This window comes from Panthera tigris, chromosome X (genome assembly GCF_018350195.1).
Source record: "Panthera tigris isolate Pti1 chromosome X, P.tigris_Pti1_mat1.1, whole genome shotgun sequence".
Classification (NCBI taxonomy): domain Eukaryota; kingdom Metazoa; phylum Chordata; class Mammalia; order Carnivora; family Felidae; genus Panthera; species Panthera tigris.
This window is the reverse complement of record NC_056677.1, coordinates 28,063,856-28,085,642: the sequence shown is the minus strand read 5'-3', so window position 1 is coordinate 28,085,642 and position 21,787 is coordinate 28,063,856. Positions and strand designations below refer to the sequence as shown.

The following is a 21,787-nucleotide window of genomic DNA, read 5'->3' as shown; positions in this document are numbered from 1 at the left end:
TACCTTTTCATACATAACATAGTTACTTTTCAAGAGGTTTCTCACAGTTGATAATGCTCTTTCATGAATCATCTCTGTCTCCTTTTTGTCTTTGACAGATGTTCATATTGTTTATCTAAAGAAAAAAAATGGTTGAAATTTCTGTTCCAAGGTGATTGTCTTTGGTACACTTAGAAATGTCATGAGGTGTTCTGATTTCAATAATTGAGTGACTAAGCTATATACAACAAAGGCATGCACTTAATAAAGAGCATAGGGATTGACAAAGAGCCTTGCAAAAGGTTAGGATATTGCTTGCCTTATATCTATTTAAGGCTAAATTTTATCTGAATATGTAGGAAATGAGAAGTATTATATTAAAATACAGAGTCCACTACAGTGCAGTTAAGTGGAGGCCAGACTCTACTTTTGTGGGAATACTAAATGTTAATTCATTAGAAATAGCTCAGAATATACAGATAAGTTGCTGTAAGTATGATGTTACAATTACATTTTCTTCCTAATCCATCATTTTAATGTATTACCAAAGAAGTAACATAGGACATAGTTAAAAAAAAATCAGACATGGTGGGGGGCAAAGGAAAACAAAACAAAATGTGTCTTCGTGACCCCAACCCCACCCAGTCACCCTCCATTTCCTGGAAGTGGTTACTGTCAGCAACTTTTATCTTTCTGATGGTTTTCATAATTACATGTTTCATTTCCTGATTAATGTCTGATAGGAGGTAGATTTGCTTCTTAGTGCGAAGCCCACAAATATTATCTCTTATCCCTGTTTCCTAATTTGATTACTACAATGTAATCATTTCATTCTTAAAATTGTTGCCTGCAATAGTTTAAGTGGTATTGGTGTACTTTTTTTCATCAAGTTTATAATTTTTTTTTCAAATTTTATTTTTAAGTAATCTCTACATCCGGTGTGGGGCTCAAAGTCACAACCCCAAGATCACGAGTCACATATTCCTCTGACTGAGCCAGCCAGGCGCCCCTTGTTTCATCAAGTTTAGACAACGGGGCGCCTGGGTGACTCAGTCGGTTGAGCGGCCGACTTTGGCTCAGGTCATGATCTCGCGGTCCGTGAGTTCGAGCCCCGCATCGGGCTCTGTGCTGACAGCTCAGAGCCTGGAGCCTGTTTCGGATTCTGTGTCTCCCTCTCTCTGACCCTCCCCCATTCATGCTCTGTCTCTCTCTGTCTCAAAAATAAACGTTAAAAAAATGTTTTTTTTAAAGTTTAGACAAGATTTGTTGAGTACCTGATACAGAAGATCACACTCTCTTCTCTCCACCTTCCATTTTGTTATAGTATTCTTAAAAAATATTTTCTGAATATAGTTCATACACAATGTTACATTAGTTTCAGGTGTACAAAATAGCGATCCGACAACTCATACTATACTCACCACAAGTGTAGATACCATCTGTCACCATATAACGTGATTACAATACCATTGATGATATTCCCCCGACTGTGCTTTTTATTTCCATGACTTACTCATTCCATAAGTGGAAGCCTGTTTTTCTCATTCCCCTTTGCCCATCCTACCCACCACCCTCCTGTTTCATTATTTTCCCATCAACAGTGTTTGTAACATTTGCAAATATAAGTTATAGGTGTTCTTGGCATGAGCCTATAAATTGAAAATGCAGTATTGTTATTTCATACATACAATTAACTTTAGAACTAAGTAATACTTCGTTAGTAATAGTATCAAAGTAATTTGATACTATAATTAGTCCCATTGCACATAATGGGAAACTGAGGCACAAAGAGGTTGCATTATTTGCCTAAGACCATTTGGCTAATATGTGGTAGAGCCAGAATTTGCATTTACAGAGGACTCTGCTTATCTACTGGGCTATGTTATCTTACTCAAGATGTTCATTTCCTCAAAAGGTTGGTAATCCTTGGTTACACGTTCTTATCTATGAGTTCAGGTCTGGGTTAGCATGGGAAGGTGTGCAGCTTTCTTCTGCATTTGCTTAGTCTTACAATTCTTTATGCATTTGGAGATCATAGTTGCTTACAATGTTAATTAATGATGAATTTTAATCATTTAAAACAGATTAATCTTAATACTAGAGGGGACCTCCAAGGCCATTCAGTACATTTCCTTCTTTTTTAAATGAACACACTGAGGCTCAAATAGGTGATTAGTTCATGACCAAGAGGAGAAGGGGATGAAGGAAAAAAGGGTTAGAATGAGGAAGCAGTTCTGTTTTTTCATTATACTCATTTAACTCTGTTGACTGTACTGTAGGTGAGAAAACTAGTCTCTCACACTCTCCTACCTATATTCTTTTCCACTTGGATTGCTGAGGATGGAGAAAAGAAGGTGGAGCAGAGATTTCAGAGTGAAGTTAAAACTTCCGCAAATAGTATAGAATTTATGATTTCTCTTTTGAAAAGAACGGAGATGTTTCTTTTAAATCTTTTACTTTCTTGTGTAATACGATGATCACCTACACACTGAACAATCATCCAAAGAAACGGAACCTCTGTAGCAATGTACACCTCACTCTGTGTTCCTGTTCACCTCATTTCTGTCCATAGCCCCTGGGTAACAATGTGATGAAGGAAATACTGGTCGAGAGAGAGACAGAGTGAGTGCAGGGGAGGGGCAGAGAGAGAGGGAGACACAGAACCCACAGCAGGCTCCAGGCTCTGAGCTGTCAGCCCAGAGCCCGATGTAGAGCTCGAACCCACGGACCGTGAGACAGTGACCTGAGCCGAAGTTGGACGCTTAACTGACTGAGCCACCCAGGCGCCCCTATCATTGTTATTTCTTATAGTCTTTCCACACTCGAGTAAGCTCGCAGGTTATACAAATTTCAGGTTTTAAAGTATTATAGCTTTTTGGGTAACATGGAGTAGAGAGGGCAGGTTAGACTTGCTAAGAAGTGAACAAAATTCTGGTAAGTTAATCAGGGTAGCATCAAGAAAGGAAAAGGAAATGCGAGTCCAATGAGAGAGTTGTCTGTTTATTTTCATTTATGGTTTTTGAAAATAACAGCTAAGCCCATCCTTATAATTTCCTACCTTGCAGAGCGTGAGTTCTGAGGCAGGAGTCCATTGACAGACCCCATTGTCTTAAAATTCTATGTAAAGTATGTTTAAAGATACGGACAGGTTTTTGTATAGATACACGTTTTCTAGTGCTCATCAGATTTTCAAAGGTGTCTGTGATCCAGAAAAGGTGAAGAATCCGTTGATGAGTGGTTTCCATTGTTGTAGGGGTAAATGGTAATTCCTTCAACGGCCAAGACCTTTCTCAACCTCCTCCCAGTCCCCCTTCCTAACCCCGTCTCCCACTGCTTCTCGATGGTAAAAATCTCTCTGTGGAGGCAAGCCTGTGAGTTTTGACCAACTAAGCACATTCTGCTTTTTTCCTGGTGTAAGAAGTTTGATTTTTTAAATATCATTACAACTCAGAATTCTATTCTCAAAAACTTCTTAAATCTCGTTGCAAACCATGATTGAAGATTCTCTTAAGCCTCAAAAATTTCTTGACCTCTTCAGATTTTAGAAAACCTTCTCTATTTTTCACATTTACAATGTATTTTAACTTACTATGATGTGGGTATTTTTTCCTTATTAGGTTTTAAGCCCTTAAAGGATAAGAATTCCCTCTCATACTCCTTTTTGTTTTGTCTATTATTAAGTAAATTGATATTCTTATAGTATATTGTCATCCATTTGCTGCTTCCATGTCAACGAAATTTATTGAATCAACAAATATTTAGTCAACAAGTATTTATCGACCATCTCCTATGTGTCAGGCTTGCGTTTCTAGAAGTGAACAAAAGCAGTGAAAAAAACCTTTATTCTGCATTCTAGTGGGGGAAACAGATACATAGACAAGATTGGTTAAAATATATAAAATATTAAACAGTAGTAAGTGCTGATGAGAAAGAAAGGGATAGGAAATTAGTATATGTATAAGTTTGATTAGGAAGTGTGCAATTTTATTTATTTGTTTTTAAATGTTTTTTCCACTTATTTTGGGAGAGAGAAAGAGAGCAAGAAGAAGGAGGGGCAGGGAGAGGGAAGGAGAGAATCCCAAGCAGGCTCTGTGCTCTTAACGCAGAGCCTGATGTGGGGGCTCTATCGAACCGTGAGATCATGACCTGAGCCAAAATCAAGAGTCAGACACTCAACTGATTGAGCCACTCAGGCACCCTGGGAGTGAGCAGTTTTACATGGGGAGAGAGGAGGGAATAACAATCATAATCATAATCATAATAATGACTTTTAAGGAAATACATAAAGGAAGTAGAGAAGTGAGCCATGTCAGTGTCTGGGGAAAGAGAATTCCAGGCAGAGGGAACAGTACATGAAAATACAGAAACTTCCTAGCCTCTTTGAGGAATGTGAGGAGAGAGGCAAGGAATAAAATCAGAGAGTTAATGGCGAGGCAGACCATGTAGGGCCTGGTATGTCAAAGTTAAATCAATGAATTTTACTCCCCCGATAGCAGGGACTTGAAAAGAAGGTTATGATGAAACATTTTAACAGATCACTCTGGCAGCTTTGCTGAGAATAGATTAACAAGGGCAAGGGTGGGAGTAAGGGAGCCATTAGAAAGTTAATGCACTAAATAATCCATGCAAAATAAAATGGTGGTTTGGATTGAGGGGATGGCAGCAAGGATAGTGACAAGTGGTCAAATTCTGGATACATTTCCAACCAAGTGTTGTACGAGAATGAGTCATCAAACTAGACTCCAGAGTTTCTGTGTGAGCCACTGCAAGTTTGTACTTGTCGTTGATTATTGAGGAAGGGAGAACTATAAGAGAAGTAGGTGGGTTTGGGGTGGTGTGATGGGGATGAATACTACAAGTTCAGTTTTGGAGCCTTGAGTCTTGTGATGACTCTACATGGAAATACTGAATAAGCAGATGAATCTAGAGTCTGGAGTTCAGGGAAGAGGTCTGGGCTAGGCTTGTAAAATTGGAAGTTACCAGCACATGGCTGGCACTCAAATTTCCGAGGCTAGGTGAGATTAATACATTTCTGTTGCTTGACAAGGTAGAATAAATTCTCCTTTGTTTTCTTCAGGTTTTTCAAGTAAAAAACCAACTTGTTTCAATGAAAAACTTTATTGAGGGGGTAATGAAGAGTAACATTCAACTCTTAAGGATGATGGGTATGAGTTGTCAATTAAAAATCAAAATCTTGTGGAAAATTGTAAATTGATTTCTATTTGTCTTTGTGTGTGTGTGTGTTTCAGGCCAGACCTGTTTGATTGGAACAGTGTGGTTTGCCAGCAGTCAGCCACACAACGACTGGAACATGCGTTCAACATTGCCAAATATCAATTAGGCATAGAGAAACTGCTGGATCCTGAAGGTTGGTACATTTCTCGAGTGCCATGGTTTTTAGTGTAGTTTAATATTTATCATGTCAGACTTAAAATTTGCACAAACTAAGCACAAAAGAGAAACTATGCATGGTATGTTTTTCTGTATCCTGGATGTATTTAACATACTCTTTCTTCTTGCATTATATTCTGAATTGTCCTACATGATTTTAGTTCACAAAATACCATTATCTTAAAGTGTGAAACTTGAGGGAAAAAATTCCAACCCTTTAGAATGTGTATGCCTCATGGATGAAGCATACTACGTTTGAAGTATGTTGACTCCAAATAGTTATAAAAAGTTCATGTTTTGCTTATTCTACCAAGAGATTTGATAGACTAATCAGCTATAATTAATTAGCTACTCTTGCCAATTTCATTCATATACTCTATAAAAGGCAACATGGTTTACTGTTTAAATGAGGAAATCTTTTCCTGGCACTGCTTCTGTTATAATTTGTCACTCTGGGGGAAGTCCTCCATTGGATGGTTATTCATTTGCTGCTTCTTAAATTGACAGGCAGCACTGTATTTATGTTTTCATTATATTATGCTTAGATAAATAGCATCCTTATCTCTGGTGCTACATAGTCCTACTTTGCACACACATGCATTAGAGGGATAATGATTCTTGACTTCTGCTTTTCTTCTGGCTTATGAGGCACTTTTTTTGTTTGCCAACTTGTTTGAAATTGTACACTCTGTTCTCACTTCCCTGAGGCTTTACCCTACTTTAAAACCAGAATTTGGAGAAGCAGTATCAGTGGGATTGATATCTGTGACATAATACAACCTGGTATTTGGGTAGGGTTATATAATTAAACGGTCTTTGGAATATCGAATCATTTGCAACTGCCGAGATTGAGTGGTAGTGATAGGTCTCATCAGGAAAAGCCCAGAAACACTTGATAGTCTTTCAGTGAACTTACCTTCGACTAGAATCTAATCCTCTGTGTTGCAGACCTGATTGTCTCATCTTATTGACAGCAGATGCATATTGTGTGTGTGTTTGGGGGGAGGGGTAATTTTAAACTCAAAAACGCATATATCAATCCAAATGAAAATTCAGTCATTTTAAATGAGATACATAACTACCACAAGAACCAGAATAGTCACATGTAATTGACCAATATATTGTTCTTACTAGGCACATGTACTTGGGAAGGAAATTGATAATAACACAAATGTGTTTGTGAGGTTGAAATCAGATTAAGTTCATTAGAAATGTTTCTTCTGCTTTAAATAATGCATAATTTAGCACTGACTCCTGTAAACTCTTTTTGTTGCTTCAGTAGATAATTAGCATTCCTCCTGCCCCGGTGGGCCCCGGGTTTGCTCTAAGGCAGAAATTGTATCAATCTTATTTCCTTGTTTTGCAGGATGGGGGAGGGTTACCTCACTGTTGACTCCCATACAGATTCACATGTTTTTTTTATATCTCCAGTGAGGTAGATAAGGGCAGACATAATGAAAATATGAACTCTAACCCCTACGCGTAAAAGGTACAGTGTATGGGTTTGAAGGATACGCCTGTTAATAGTGTTTTATTTTTCATTAATCCATACATGGTAAACAGTTCCCGTTACCTGGGATATATGCTCCAGTTATTCTTGTATGTGCCCTATCCTTTCATAAAATAGTAAGCGTAGGCTTCAATGATTTTTTTTCTTGTTAAGTGACAAAATGGCTTTTGATCTTAAGTCCTCCTTTGAATCAGTGAAATAGGGACACCAAATAGGCATCTACATCATAATCAGGAACTAGATTGATAAGCCTGTAATCAGAAAAGGGCAGTTACATAAATGATGTATTTTAGAGCATAAAATAGCCTGATATACCCATTTCCATACGTTTTCCTAAATGAGAAGTACATGTTGAAATGCATATCCTCTAGAGCATTATAATATCTCAAACAACAATTCAATGTCAACCAAGTATAACAAGGAATACAAACTGATTAATAGAGATCAAACCCCTGGTTATGGTTTTGTTTTGCCAATAAAGTCTTTGAGCTGAAAACCCTTTCTGTTGATGGGCTCCCTTCCATTTTAAAGAGCATTCTGTCTCCTGAAATGGTTTATTACAGTTTATTTATGGCTGTCAGTAGGATGAGGATTCAACATAAATCTTAGATGTTTAGATTTCTGTCAGTTCCTGCCATTGTGTTAGGGAAATAACCAAGTATGCTTTTAAAAATTACTGTCCAATATCTTTCAAGAGATGTTATCAGTGATAATTGAAAAAAAATACTAACTGAATCGTAAGGATTTTTATTTACTCATTTGTTAGTCGCAAAAGAGAGAATAGCATTTCTAAGAATCTAAGACTTAGAACACTTTGTTCAGTGTATCTCACATGGGAGATTCATGGACTTCTTTCATGCTCTGTATGGTAATTACCTTTGAGCTGTTCATATTTTTATTTAAACACATATTGGTTCTGTAGCTTATACATAACGGTGTCAGCTATTCTCCAAAGCAGTTTTCATTTCATAACTAATATACTTCTTAGGAGGTTAATAAAATATTTTGCTTTATATTTGGGGAGATTTTTATTTTGGGGGGATTGAAGTTGTATTTGGCTTAAGAAATACCTGCCAAAAATGTGTTTAGAATTTTAAATGTATGCTTTGTTTATTGGGTTGATTTATAAATTAAAAAGTCATTGAAGTATAATTGGGAGGTTTTCATGTCTTGCATATATTGACTTTGGTATATTTTATTTGGCTTTAACTGGTGTTTTGAGGCCTGAGGTTTGGTTTTAAGAGGAATTGCCTTTTAAAATGAGTAGCAGTAAGCATTAGCATAAGCAATTTCAGGAGCTGTTTCTGGTGTGTTGAAATGTTAACATATGCAAAAATAAGTACTCCTAGGGTAAAATTATTTAATAATTTATGCATCTTTAGGCTCATAGTTATAAAAGGTTTATCTCCTTCAAAATATATCCTATTATGAATCAGACGATTCACTTTCTGTCACGATTTCCCTGTAAGACATGCTTAGTGCTTGCATTGTGGGTTTTATATACCCACAATTATTGTTTGCTTCCCTGAGTTTCATCAAATTAGTTTGTTTGCCAATCCACACAGCACTTTCTGCATTAAGAGAATGCTTTGTCAGCTTTTCCATGTGAATAACAAAGTAAAGATGTTCTTTTTAAAGGAATAAAAAAAAATGGGGATAAAAATTGTGCTGGTTCTAGATATCTTTTGCATATTACTGTTCTAAATCATTTCCATTTGGGATATACGATATGATGTGAAATGCCCTCACTTATTTACCAGGGTAACTTTGGATTGAAAAATGAATGATGAGAGTCAAATTTGAGGAACACTCTGGCTTGCAAGAAATATTTGTAACCTCAAAATGACATTTACAAACCAATTAGTTCGGTTTTAATCCACTTCATTTTAACTTCATGAAGATGGTGACACAGATTGTATTTTCTGCTTGGCTAATGTCTGCATCACTCTTCAGTTGTTTTCAGAGCCTACTTTTCCAAGAATAAGCACTGCCTTTTGGAAGGTTACACTCCTGAAATGAACGGTTTTAGACTTAACTTTATATGTATGCAGTTTATTAGCCTTTAAAAAATTTCAAGGGAGGAACGTCTGGGTGGCTCAGTTGGTTAAACGTCCACCTCTTGATTTCGGCTCAGGTCATAATCTCACGGTCATGGGATTGAACATGGGATCCAGCCCCATGTTGGGCTCCTTGTTGGAGCCTTACTCTCTGTCTCCCTCCCCTTCCCCCTCCCCCCTCTCCCTCAAAAAAAGAAAGAAAGAAAGAAAGAGAGAAAGAGAGAGAGAGAAAGAGAGAAAGAGAGAAAGAGAGAAAGAAAGAAAGAAAGAAGGAAAGAAAGAAAGAAAGAAAGAAAGAAAGAAAGAAAGAAAGAAAGAAAGAAAAAGAAAATCAAGGGAAAATATGTAGCATTTGACCTAAAAGAGAAGAAATTTGACCTAAAAGAGAAGAATGCTTTTAAGGCCTCTTATTTGGATATCCGTTGTTTGAGCAAATGGTGTTTTTCTTTCATCTTTGTTAAAACCATCACATTTTGATTCCTTAACAAAAAGAAATATTAGTAAGTGGTTTATGCTAAGTTAACATGTAAAGAGAAAAACTATGCCAAATTTAGAAGGATATTGTTGACTGAAATAACTAGAACTTCTTACACACATGCACATTCATTTCGTATCATTTGAATTGATTTTTATCTAGAACCTACTGTAGAATACCTTTTCTTCCAGAAACTGTAATGAGATTGGAATCTATTGGTGTTCCCCATGAATATGACTTCAACTAGAAATTTTTATTATAAGTGTCTCAGATTCTTTAGAACCAAGCTGTCTGCAGTGTTAAATGTTCTTTTTCCCACATATTAAAAAAAAAAAGTATTTTAGTAGTACATATAAATAAAAACAGCCATTGTGTTTTTGATGACAAAGTAACTTGTACAAAATATGTTATTTGTATAATTTTTTTGTTGATTTAGATCATTGTCTCTGGCAGAGAGTCTTTAGATATACTACAAATTGTTGCTATCTAAAACTAAATGGTGAGTTTCTTGGAAAAACATGTTTTAGTCTAGTTATTCTGTTATGGAAAATGGAAAGTATGATCATCTGCTTATGCAGATATGATAATAGCAAAATAATGTTCCTATTATATCAGCAGGAGACTACTTTTTCCAGGATTTCTTTTTTAAGGAAACATTAAAATTTGATCATTAAAACCATTATATATCATTTAATAGTGTTAAATGTAATAATAATGAAAATACTTCTTTAATTTTGAACTGCAGTGGATTGTACTTAGAATGCACAAATTAGAAATGGTGTCATATTAGCAAAGAAACAGGGTACATTAACAAATTTAGTGTTGACATCTCGTTTACTTCATGTGTCTTGAGTGTAACCTTTTAACAAAGGAGTTTGGGAAGTGCTGTTAGTTTAAATATATACTTGTATTAGTATAGCTTAGAACAGACACTAGCATTGATACATAATGAGGCTTTAGGAAAACTGATGGCTGATAGAGACGTCCAGAGAAATGTGATCAACATATTCCTAGCCTGCATGTTATTAGAGTAAGGCTACTTACTAGGATATGCTTGACTATTTTTAGGTTTTATCCTGGACCTAATAAAATAATATGTTATTTGTACATTTTTTAAATTGATTTAGATTATTGTCTATGGCAGAGAGCCTTTAGAGATATTACAAGTTGTTGCTATCTAAAAGTGAAAAAGAGGTTCTTTTACAACTTTTCTTTTCCATGGGCGGATACATGATACAACTAGCCTTAACTATCCAATGCCACTTTAAAATACTTTAATGCATTTGAGTTAAAGTTGACTCGACCAGAGTGTCTGGAGACATCCTTAGTTTTATCACTGCTACTGTAGAGAACAAATCTTTAAGGGACAGTGAGGCAGTACTTTGTACATGAAAGTAATACACAGCAAAATAAGTAAATGAAAACTTACTACATGAGTAAAAAGTTACCAGTAATAGTATACAAACATTATGAGGATACACATAATACATTAACACTGTGTTCCAGATGATTATATTAACATTAAGATAATACTGTTGGAATATTTTATTTCCTGTTGTAGAACTTTTAAATTGCTTGTCCCAACAGAAATCCCAAACAAATAAATATGTTAATACTTTCCAGTAGCCTGAAAAGCTAACAGTGGTATGGTGGGTGGTGGGGAAATGGAGGGCGGGAGAGAGAGAGAGAGAGAGAGAGAGAGAGAGAGACAGACAGACAGGGAGGGAGGGAGGACATAGGAATTTACTGTCTCTCTTTGATGTCTTCTACATTATTCTCAGTTCAGATAGCATAGAACACCAAATATTTTCTGGACAATTTGAACAAATCAGTAACAAATTGATGTCATTTTTATCGTGTTGATTCATTTCAGTCATTTGGATGACTGAAATAATTGGATATAACTGTCCCATATTCACCCACTTAGACAATAGGAAGACCTCCAGAACATTAAAGACAATATTTGTGTGTGTCCATGGCCTGATTTATCCTTTACCATAATTTAGCGTTTTGTACTAATCTTTCATGTCCTTTCATAATTTATGACAATTTTAACTTCATGGAAAATAGTTGATTTATATATTTTATCTCACAGAAGTTGATTTGTTAAGATAAAATGAATATTATTTCTCGTCATAGTTCAGTAATATAGTTTCTCACTTGATTATGAAATTTAAATAAAGAAGGATAATCTAATCATGTTATTCAAAATTTATGTTGTGATGAGGTTCTACACCAAATTTGTTCAGGAGCATTTGAGTATAACCAACCCTTGTCTAGATAACTGGGAATTTCTTTTCAGTTATTTTACTCAGATTTTTTTTTTTAATCTAAGTGGGGGAAACATAACATCTTAGGCCTATACAGTCACAATAAATCATATTGAATGACTCATGGGGCATTAAATTGTTTAAACAGCTGGGAAATGCATCCACCACATTCTAGTGCTGAATGACAGATAATATTTTGTGGATGATGTCTCTAGGTATATCATCGCTAGGAGTCGATTAGACTGTGAAGGAAAATATATTGGAAAACCAATTTGTTGCCCCTTTGTTTTTAATTTTAAGTAAACTCAGCTATGATGCAGTAAATTAGGTATTAGTATGTTTGAGTAATTAAAGTGGTCCATAGTTGATATCTGTGTTTCTTACTGATCCCAGAGGGGTAGAGCTTTAATCAAAAGCATTTTGAATATTTAAATTGTGATGGAAAATGATAATAAAATGGCATAAAAGGGTGTCTGGGTGGCTCAGTTGATTAAGCGTCCAACTCTTGATTTTGGCTTAGGTCATAATCTTGAGGTTTGTGAGTTTGAGCCCCTGTCAGTGTGGAGCCTGCTTGGGATTCTCTTTCCCTCTCCCCCCTCAAAATACATAAATAAACTTTTAAAAATAAGTGAAATGGGATAGTTTCAAAATCTCTGAGGTTTTAGTTAGATCAGTGATAATGTTTGAAAGTAAAGCATATGTTGCTTATAGCTGGAATATTTTCATTCATTTTACTCTTTTCAAAGTAGAATTAACTGTGAAAAAATTATGAAAGATATCCCAGAAATTGCAAATAAATATCTGAAAGCCTTAAAACTCAGTATTAGAAAAAGAGATTATCAGATTGATACATATTTTTCCCAATTAAATGATTTTTTCATTTACAAAAAAATGGGCCGATTAACAGCTGGAATATGAAATACAAGCTGAAAATGTATTAGTTTAGAAGAATATTGGGTAAAATAATAATGAATTGAGGTCTTGGTTGATTCCATTTAATTCTTCTAACAGGTTAGTTATCCATGTAAAAAAGACCAGAAGCTTTACAGTAGTCTTGTGATTATACTTAAAAATAAAGGATACTCTTAGATTTATTTTCTTATGACAAATTTGTGTGGTTAGTAGGTCCTGTGCTGTCCACTAGAGAGATGAGCAAACTGTTACAGCCATTAAGTGCTTGAGGATGTTATATATTACTAAAATATATTATGGTGGTTGGTGCGCCTGGGTGGCTCAGTTGGTTGGACGTCCAGCTTCGGCTCAGGTAATGATCTCACAGATCGTGAGTTTGAGCCCTGCATTGGGCTCTGTGTTGACAGCTCAGAGCCTGAAGCCTGCTTCATATTCTGTGCCTCCCCCTCTCTCTGCCCCTCCTCTGTTTGTGTTCTCTCTCTCTCTCTTTCTCTGTCTCTTTCAAAATTAAATGGTTGAAACCCAGTGTTTTTACATTTTAGAAATAATCAATTGTTCTTTAGTACCATTCTTGAGAGTTACTTTTTCAATATTGCTGAATAACCTTGCCTCAAATCGAAGCACAGTTACCTTTTAATGTTTATTTATTTTGACAGAGAGAGAGAAGAGAGAGAGAGAGAGAAGAGAGAGAAAGCGAGAGAGAAGAGAGAGAGAGAAAGTGAGAGAGAAGAGAGAGAGAAAGCGAGAGAGAAGAGAGAGCGGAGAGAGAGAGCAAGAGAGAGAGGAGAGAGTGAGAGAGAGAGAGAGAGGAGAGAGAGCAAGAGAGAGAGAGAAAGCGAGAGAGAAGAGAGAGAGGAGAGAGCGAGAGAGAGAGGAGAGAGAGCAAGAGAGAGGAGAGAGAGAGAGGAGAGAGAGAGAGAGGAGAGAGAGAGCGAGAGAGAGAGGAGAGCGAGAGGAGAGCGAGAGAGGAGAGAGAGCGAGAGGAGAGAGAGAGCGAGAGGAGAGAGAGAGGAGAGCGAGAGAGCGAGAGAGGAGAGCGAGAGAGCGAGAGAGGAGAGAGAGGAGAGCGAGAGAGAGAGAGGAGAGAGAGAGCGAGAGAGGAGAGCGAGAGAGGAGAGAGAGCGAGAGGAGAGAGCGAGAGAGAGAGGAGAGCGAGAGAGCGAGAGAGGAGAGAGAGCGAGAGGAGAGAGCGAGAGAGAGCGAGAGAGAGGAGAGAGAGAGGAGAGCGAGAGAGAGGAGAGAGAGAGAGCGAGAGAGAGAGGAGAGAGCGAGAGAGAGAGGAGAGAGAGAGCAAGAGAGAGAGGAGAGCGAGAGAGAGAGGAGAGCGAGAGAGAGAGGAGAGCGAGAGAGCAAGAGAGGAGAGAGAGCGAGAGGAGAGAGAGAGCGAGAGAGAGGAGAGAGAGAGGAGAGAGAGAGCTAGAGAGAGAGGAGAGCGAGAGAGCGAGAGGAGAGAGAGAGGAGAGAGAGCAAGAGAGGAGAGAGAAAGCGAGAGAGAGGAGAGAGAAAGCGAGAGAGAGGAGAGAGAGAGTAGAGAGAGAGAGGAGAGAGAGAGAGTAGAGAGAGAAAGCGAGAGAGAGTAGAGAGAGTGAGAGAGAGAGAAAGCGAGAGCGAGAGAGGAGAGAGAAAGCGAGAGCGAGAGAGAGGAGAGAGTAGAGAGAGAAAGCGAGAGAGAGTAGAGAGAGAGAGTAGAGAGAGCGAGAGAGGAGAGAGAGCGAGAGAGGAGAGAGAGAGAGCGAGAGAGAGAGATAGCGAGACAGAGAGGAGAGAGAGCGAGAGAGAGTGAGAGAGCGAGAGTGAGAGAGCGAGAGAGCGAGAGAGCGAGAGAGTGAGAGAGCGAGAGCGAGAGAGAGGAGAGAGAGTGAGAGCGAGAGAGAGGAGAGAGAGCGAGCGAGAGAGAGAGAGAGAGAGGAGAGAGAGAGCGAGCGAGCAAGAGAATGAATCCTAAGCAGGTTCCATGCTGTCAGCATAGAGCTCAATGCGGGGCTCAAACCCACGAACCATGATATCATGACCTGAGCTGAAATCACAAGTCACATGCTTAACTGACTGAGCCACCCAGGCATCCCTGTACAGTTTATGGCCAGTGATATAAATTCAAATATGTAAAGCTCCTTTTGGTAAAATATAACTAAAATGTAAGAAGGACAACCATGTTCTAGGAACGTCACGTACTTTATCCTGTTTTTTTGTTTGTTTCTTTGTCGGTTTTTACACAGTAATTCCGGGGCAGTTAATCTTTATGGGAAAACTGTGTCTTAGCAAGCTGTACTAAACCCACGATCACATAAGCAAAAGATAGATGAGCTGGACTCAAATCCAGGCTTATCTCTTGTCAGACTTGGAGTTATTTACAACAGGACTGCCCACAAAAATCTTGTGGGGTGGTTTATGAAAACACTGGGTTGGAGCAGATACTCTGATTTCATTGGTCTCAGGTGGGGACCTGACACCAGCCATCTTTAAGAGCTCATCAGGTGAGACTGTCATATAGCCATGGCAATAATAGCTGCAATACAACAATTGTTGCCATGAGATAGGCTTTTTTAGAGGATACAATCTGAATCGGTTGTCCCAGAGTTTGTTCAGACCTCTAGCATTTTCTTCCTGAAGAGGTGACTAAGGCTGGTGTTTTCGGATCTTCAGTTTCCAGAGCAATGCTTGTTGCTAACATTCATGTTGTTAATGAGAAATGGTTCACCGACCAGATATAACACAGAGATAGTGTCACGTAAGACTGGCTACCAAAACCTTGTTTTTAGGATTAAGGGGCTTGCTTTATCTTCTGTCCGCACAGCTGTCTCTTTTCCATCCATCCCTTCTTCTGTTTATTGCATCACAGACATGCTTGTGATAGAATGCTGCTCACTCTCAAGCACCAACGCCATCAACGGGCTGTCTACGACAACCTGTGTGCAGAGATGGTCCTTGACTCTTGGTCCTTTTATTTATTTTTCCTTTTTTCTCTTTCCTTCTCAGTTTGATCCTAACTAATAGCACTGTGCCCTGTCATCAGGGGTTAGATGATCCCTTTTTCAACCAGTACCTACTTCTTTCACCGGCACAGCTTATAAAGCTGATAAAACTGAATAACACTCATATTCCAGAGGAATTTTCAATAATAACTAAGAAAAAAATTAAATGGCAGTAAAATCATTTTTTTCAGAATACAAGCTTGTGATCCTATGAATGAAGCAAATGGCTATTTTTAACTTCATAATTTCTGATATTAATGGCATTAATAGGTTGGCTTTAATCACAAGGCGTTTATTTAGGATTGGTGTTGCTAAACAGCCTGTATTTCAGCCAGTTAAATGACCTTTAATGACAGAACATAACGGTCATCATAGCCTGCAGTATCACTTTCCTTGTGTAGGGATTAAATTGGCAATTATACTCACCGATGCAATATAATTTAATCTAATACTACATTTACTTAGCTGTACAGAAGGATACAAGGCATGAAATATGCTAGCATGAAATTTTTATGTCATTGGATGGCCCAGAAGCAACCAAAATATGCACACGTGCTCTTCACTCCAATGGGGTGCATATGGCAAGGGCAAGATTCTAGGTCATTATGAGCCACTTAACTTAAACTGCAGCCTTGATTTCCCAGCAATATTTAATATCATTCTAGTCAGAGAAGATGAAGCCCTGCATGTCACTTCATACCTCCCCCCAACCTCACTAGTCTAAAAGTTGTTGTACCTAGCAAACAAAAGAGACGAAACATTCCACCATTATCTTTGCTCCATAATTCTAAGAAAATGAGATTCTTTGGTCATTTTCCGGGGCAAGTTCACATTATTAGCCCGGGTCTGATTTTAACCTTTTATTTGTAGAACCAAAGAACATTGAGTTAAAATCCTGTTTTGCCTTTAATTAGTTAAGTGGCCCTGGGGAAACTTTATGAGTCTCAGTTTTGTTCACGTCCAAAGTAGAATCAATAATATCTAGTTCATACAATTACTGTGAGGATGAAGTTAAATAATACCTGTAAAGTATTTAGCCCGTAATATGCATTCAGAAACAGTGGCTAAAACGTATGTCAAGTGCCCGGAATATTGTAGAAATTAAATGTTTCTTCTCTTTCTATTCCTATAAATTACCTTAATTAGGGAGAGCTGATCTTCCTAATTATTTTGCCGGCCCATAGGATAAATGCTGACTCTCTGCAAATTAAATAATTTCCCATTTTAAATCTTACTGTTTTCCCTGTGACCTTCCCACTCTACAGTTTCGTGATCTGAGGGATATTGCTGGTTTACAGCTGGATTTCTAGGTGGTAGTCCTTGACATTCTTAAGCTGCAGAGTATAATACTTCACAGTAAACTTGAACTACGTCTTAAATTACACACACACACAGTCATAGTTTACTGAAGATTTCTAACTCGTCTCCTGAAGGCTGGTTCATAATTACAATACTTTATTCTTACATTTGACATAGTATTTGTAAGACACGAATGAGTACACTTAAGAAAAAAAAAGGAGTTATTCCTCTGCAACCATAACTTTATTAACCATGTGTGGGTGGTTGAGCTGGTTCCCAAAAATCTCAGAAAAATTCTTGTCTTCTGAAACCAGGAGTAGCATTTGTACAGAAATGTTGATGCGATCTGGTGTAATATTTACTGAAAATTTATAAGCACTGGGCACAGTAATTAACACTTTATAGGTATAATTTCATTTTATTCCCACAAAAATCCTAGGAGGTAGACACTATTAACACTGGCTGTTTTTAAGGGAAGAGTTTAAGTAACTTGCCCATATCACTTAGCAAGTGAGTTGGAGTTGAGATTTCCTGCTTGTAGCTACTGCAGAAAGTAATTGTAATGCAGAGTAATTTCTTTCCTCTTCCTTGAAGGTTTACCTTTGCACTGATTCAAAAGTTACTCTGTATTTTACGAGGCTAATTGAGTTTGTTTTAAAATGGACGGACATCAGTCAGTTGATTCCAAATGTCCTGGAAATAAATGCAAAAGTCCTGCAAACTGGAGCCAAACTAATCCTATCCAAGTCACCCTAAAGTTATCAAAAGGAAATACTAACCACCTACGAATATATTCCCTTCTACTGCCTCTCTTGGTTAACTCCGGAAATAGAAAGAGTCCGCAAGGCTTTACTTAAGGTGTGCCAAAACATCTCACTGTCTAATGTATTTGCTCAATCAGCTTGAGATGTGAACATCTCTTATCTAGATTGGAATCTCTAAAATACGGATTGGCAAAATAAAAAAAAAAAATGAGAGAGAGAGAGAGAGACAAGGTTATATCTTAAGAAGGACTGAGTAAAAATATGCATTTTGCCTAGGCCTAAATGTGTAAGTTTCTTTATATGGCACATTTTTTGGATGGATTTTTTTATTTGGGGAAGTTGAGAATTTGAATTTGTAGAGATTCAGTTGGGCAAGTGAACACCTTGGAAAAGTGTCTTAAAAACTGTTTCATTAATATTCTATCATTGTAAGGCGATAGCGTTCACAGTGGAATGAATATACACACACCTCAGGAAAAAGAGTGGATCTTTTGGGATCTCTTAAGAACTCTTTTGATTTATTTAAAATTAATGCTCTCCAGGGCACCTGGCTGGTTCAGTTGATAGAGCATGTGACTCCCGATACCAGGGTTGTGAGTTCAAGCCCCAGGTTGGCTGTAGAGATTAGTTTAAAAAAGATTTAAAAATATTATTCACTGGACAAAGAGTACATGGTGATGACCTTGATAAATGAACCTCATGTCACCTAAAACATAATGATAGACTATTATATTGTTGCAGTTGTTAATCAAAGGGAGTCTGAGCGTATATAGCAGGAGGTAGGGAAAGATTAGTCTAGAACAGTAGGAATCTTGGAGCATTTTATGTATTTGGAGAAACCTGGTGCAGGAACTAGGTTAAAGAAAGCTAAAAGTAAGGACTAATCCTACCTATTTCCAAATTTAATGAATAAATATAAAGATAAGATATAAGCTCCTCCATAAAAATTAAATAACTGCATGTAATTTTCTCTGTATTATTTTATTTCCAACTTTTTTTCCATCAAACCACATAAGCACTGCATGTGAAAAATGAGAAAAAATAAATCACAAAATACAGAATATTAAGCAACTAAGAGATAGGAAATTAATATTTGAATTTTCATAACTTAAATTTGCTTATTTAAAATACTGGTTGTAGCAAGATTTCAGTAATACTTGATACGAATTTTCTATTAAATGATAGTATCTGTGTATTCATGGTGAGTGGAAACATTTTAAGCAAAAAAATATATTGCAAAAGGAAAAAAAGATAACTGCCCTGTTCTTCTTCATCTTAATCTTTATATATACTGGTGAGGAAAATGGCAGTCAAAGGTTACCAGTGCTTGAAAGAATGTTGTCATTTGTTTAAAGTAATCTTTCTTCAGGTTCATCAAGGGCACTGAATAACCATAATTTCTCTGAGAACTCTAATCTTGTAGAAGGAATGGAAACTTTTAAAATTAGAATTTAGTATCAGAACCTAAACATTGGTTACTTAGAAAGCCAAATTTCATCATTATTACAGAGTAATATCATTTCAGCCAGTGTGTCTTTTACTGAACTGAATGCATACTGATTAGTCCAAAAAAATAAAATAATGATTTTGTAGAGCATAAATGTTGGACAGGTGGCTCTATAGACTTGATTTTTTTTTTTCTGGGGGTAGGGTGGGATTGTGGATGAACCACACTACTAATAAACTAGAAATTTTGTAGCCCCTACTTCTAATTAGGGCATTGTAATTTGTTTCAGACACTAAGAAAAAGCTTTTTAAATTTATTTGCCTCAGGGTCATTATTTTATCAACTATAAATTTAATTCATCAGGTACCTGTTGATTGCCGGCTTTATTTAAGAAAGAATGCTGTCTACTTCAAATGCATCGAAAAGGAAAAGAGACAGAGTCTTCCAAAGAATCGACAATGTAGTATTAGCTAGTATATAGCTAACAATTATACGTGACAAGATGTGATCTCATCCCCATCAATTGATTCACATATAGTAGAATATTTTAAAAAGTGTGAAACCTGTTTGTGGACAGTTTATCATAATAAATGACGAAAATGTTTATGTCAAGTGAAAGTGAAAATGTGGATGTGTCATAATCTTTTAGATAGGGTGTTAAATAAAGCAAAACCTATGGGATATGTACAATTGTCCTTACTCAACTTCCCGAATAATATTCACAGGACTTAAATACATAAGTCTATAAATAGTGAAGGTGATCTGGAGCAGGAAGCTAACCTCCCTTTCTATTTCCTTACTTCTTTCAAAGTCCATTGATCTCTTAAATAATAAAGTTCTTCACCATTTTGAATAAGGTTTGGTAGTCATTGCTTTCTCTTGAACGTATTTGATTTCTAATAAAAAAAAGTTCTGCATCTTTTAATTTCAGTTTAAAGGTTTTCTTTAGGCAAAACTCATTGCAAATCCACACATGTGCACATACACACAGACATACATAGGTTCGAATAGTGCATTTTTAAATTAAATCTAGTGCAATCAATCACCTCCAACTTGTGAAAAAGCTCTTTAAACTATTTTAAGTGAACATTTACAAGAGGAATTGACCTATAATACACCTCAGGTTTTTAACCTTTTGGAGAGCTATAGAAAAGCTGCTTCTCTATAAAGGTAACATATATCGCCAATAAAATATATAAGGGAGGACACCTACTTACAAAACTCAGAAAACAGATTAGTAGGAACAGTTGTTTTATTAGCCTTCTGCTCTTTAATGACTGAGACCACCCTGAGGCTATTTAAAAGATGATTGAATTTGTCCTACAAACACATGGATGAGTTCTGGGATTTTGTTTTTTCCCATGAATCAACCATGTCTGCATTGACTAAAGGAATGGATGAGGCAGCTTTGCAGTAATACATCAATCTTTTACATTACTTGAAGTTGATGATTTAAATAGCTGTAAATATGGATAAAATGAAGTATTAGAACTATTTCTAATAAAACATTCCACCAATTTATTGCCTGGAAATTAAAGGTTGTTTCAAATATAATTTTAATGTAAACTGTATCTGAATATAAACTGTGTATGAAATTCTTGTGCAGTTATTCTGTATCATTATCTAACGTTTCTCAACAAAATGATCATTAGAACAAATCTCTTCATTGAGATAGCCTCTTCCAGTGTCCCCTGGACCAGTAAGTGATGCCATCATCTGTTCACTCAGTTTCTCAACGCAAGAGCTGCATATCATCCCCGATTCCCCAATCCCTCTCATCCCTCAATTTAAATCCATCACAATGCTTTGTGGATTATGTTTTCAGACTTTATCACTACATCTTTGATCCCTCTCTGCCTTTACAGCCATAACCCTAGTTCCAGCCATTCTCATCTCTTTCCTTGACCACAGGCAGAGCTTGCTGACTGCTAGCCCTGCTTCCATTCTGGCCCTACCCCCAATCCCTTTTATACACAACATCCAGAGTGATGCTACACTATTCAGGCCTGGAAATTTGCTGTGCCAAAAGTCTGGAATGCTTTCCTTTCACTCTACATTTCATAACTGAGTAAACTGAGTCCCCAAAAGGTCATGTGCTTTCTTAGCTTAACCAATGTCAGAATAGCATGTTTCTTTGGTCCTAGATATGTGTTCAAACCATTCTGAGTCTTGTGTTTTAAATATGTCCTTAGGTTATTTGATACTATGCATACTGCATTTGAAATCACCTTTTGTCTTTGATTTTCTAGTGGTTTTTAATCATAATATCTAATGCATATACGAGGAAAGAACTATTTGTCATTAAAAACTGTTAAAGGAAAGCATCCCTGTGAAATTATTTGTCTTATGTGTAAGATACCTTAGAAAAATGATCATTTTCATAATTTTCATTAGAATATGTTCAGAATTGGTTTTTATTTTTATTTTATTTTCTAATTTTTTTTTTACATTTATTTATTTTTGAGAGACAGAGAGAGAGCACAAGCGGGGAAGGGGCAGAAAGAGAGGGAAATGCAGAACCTGAAGCAGGCTTCAGGCTCTGAGCTGTCAGCACAGAGCCCAATGTGGGGCTTGAACTCACAAACCGCAAGATCATGACCTGAGCTAAAGTCAGATGCTTAACCGACTGAGCCACCCGGGCACCCCTGGAATTGGTTTTTATTTTTAAAAACTTACCATGTTGCTGTGTAATATTTAAATCAAAGGAGAAT

General features: G+C 36.9%; 1 protein-coding gene across 1 annotated transcript in view; it reads left to right on the top strand.

Annotated features, from left to right (window-relative positions):
* The window catches only part of DMD (dystrophin), a 1,614,661-nt gene that overhangs the window by 10,058 nt on the left and 1,582,816 nt on the right, over positions 1 to 21,787 (top strand). The window contains exon 3 of the mRNA XM_042974140.1: positions 5,229 to 5,347. Coding sequence (XP_042830074.1) covers positions 5,229 to 5,347 — 119 coding nt within the window. The remainder of the gene's footprint in view (positions 1 to 5,228; positions 5,348 to 21,787) is intronic.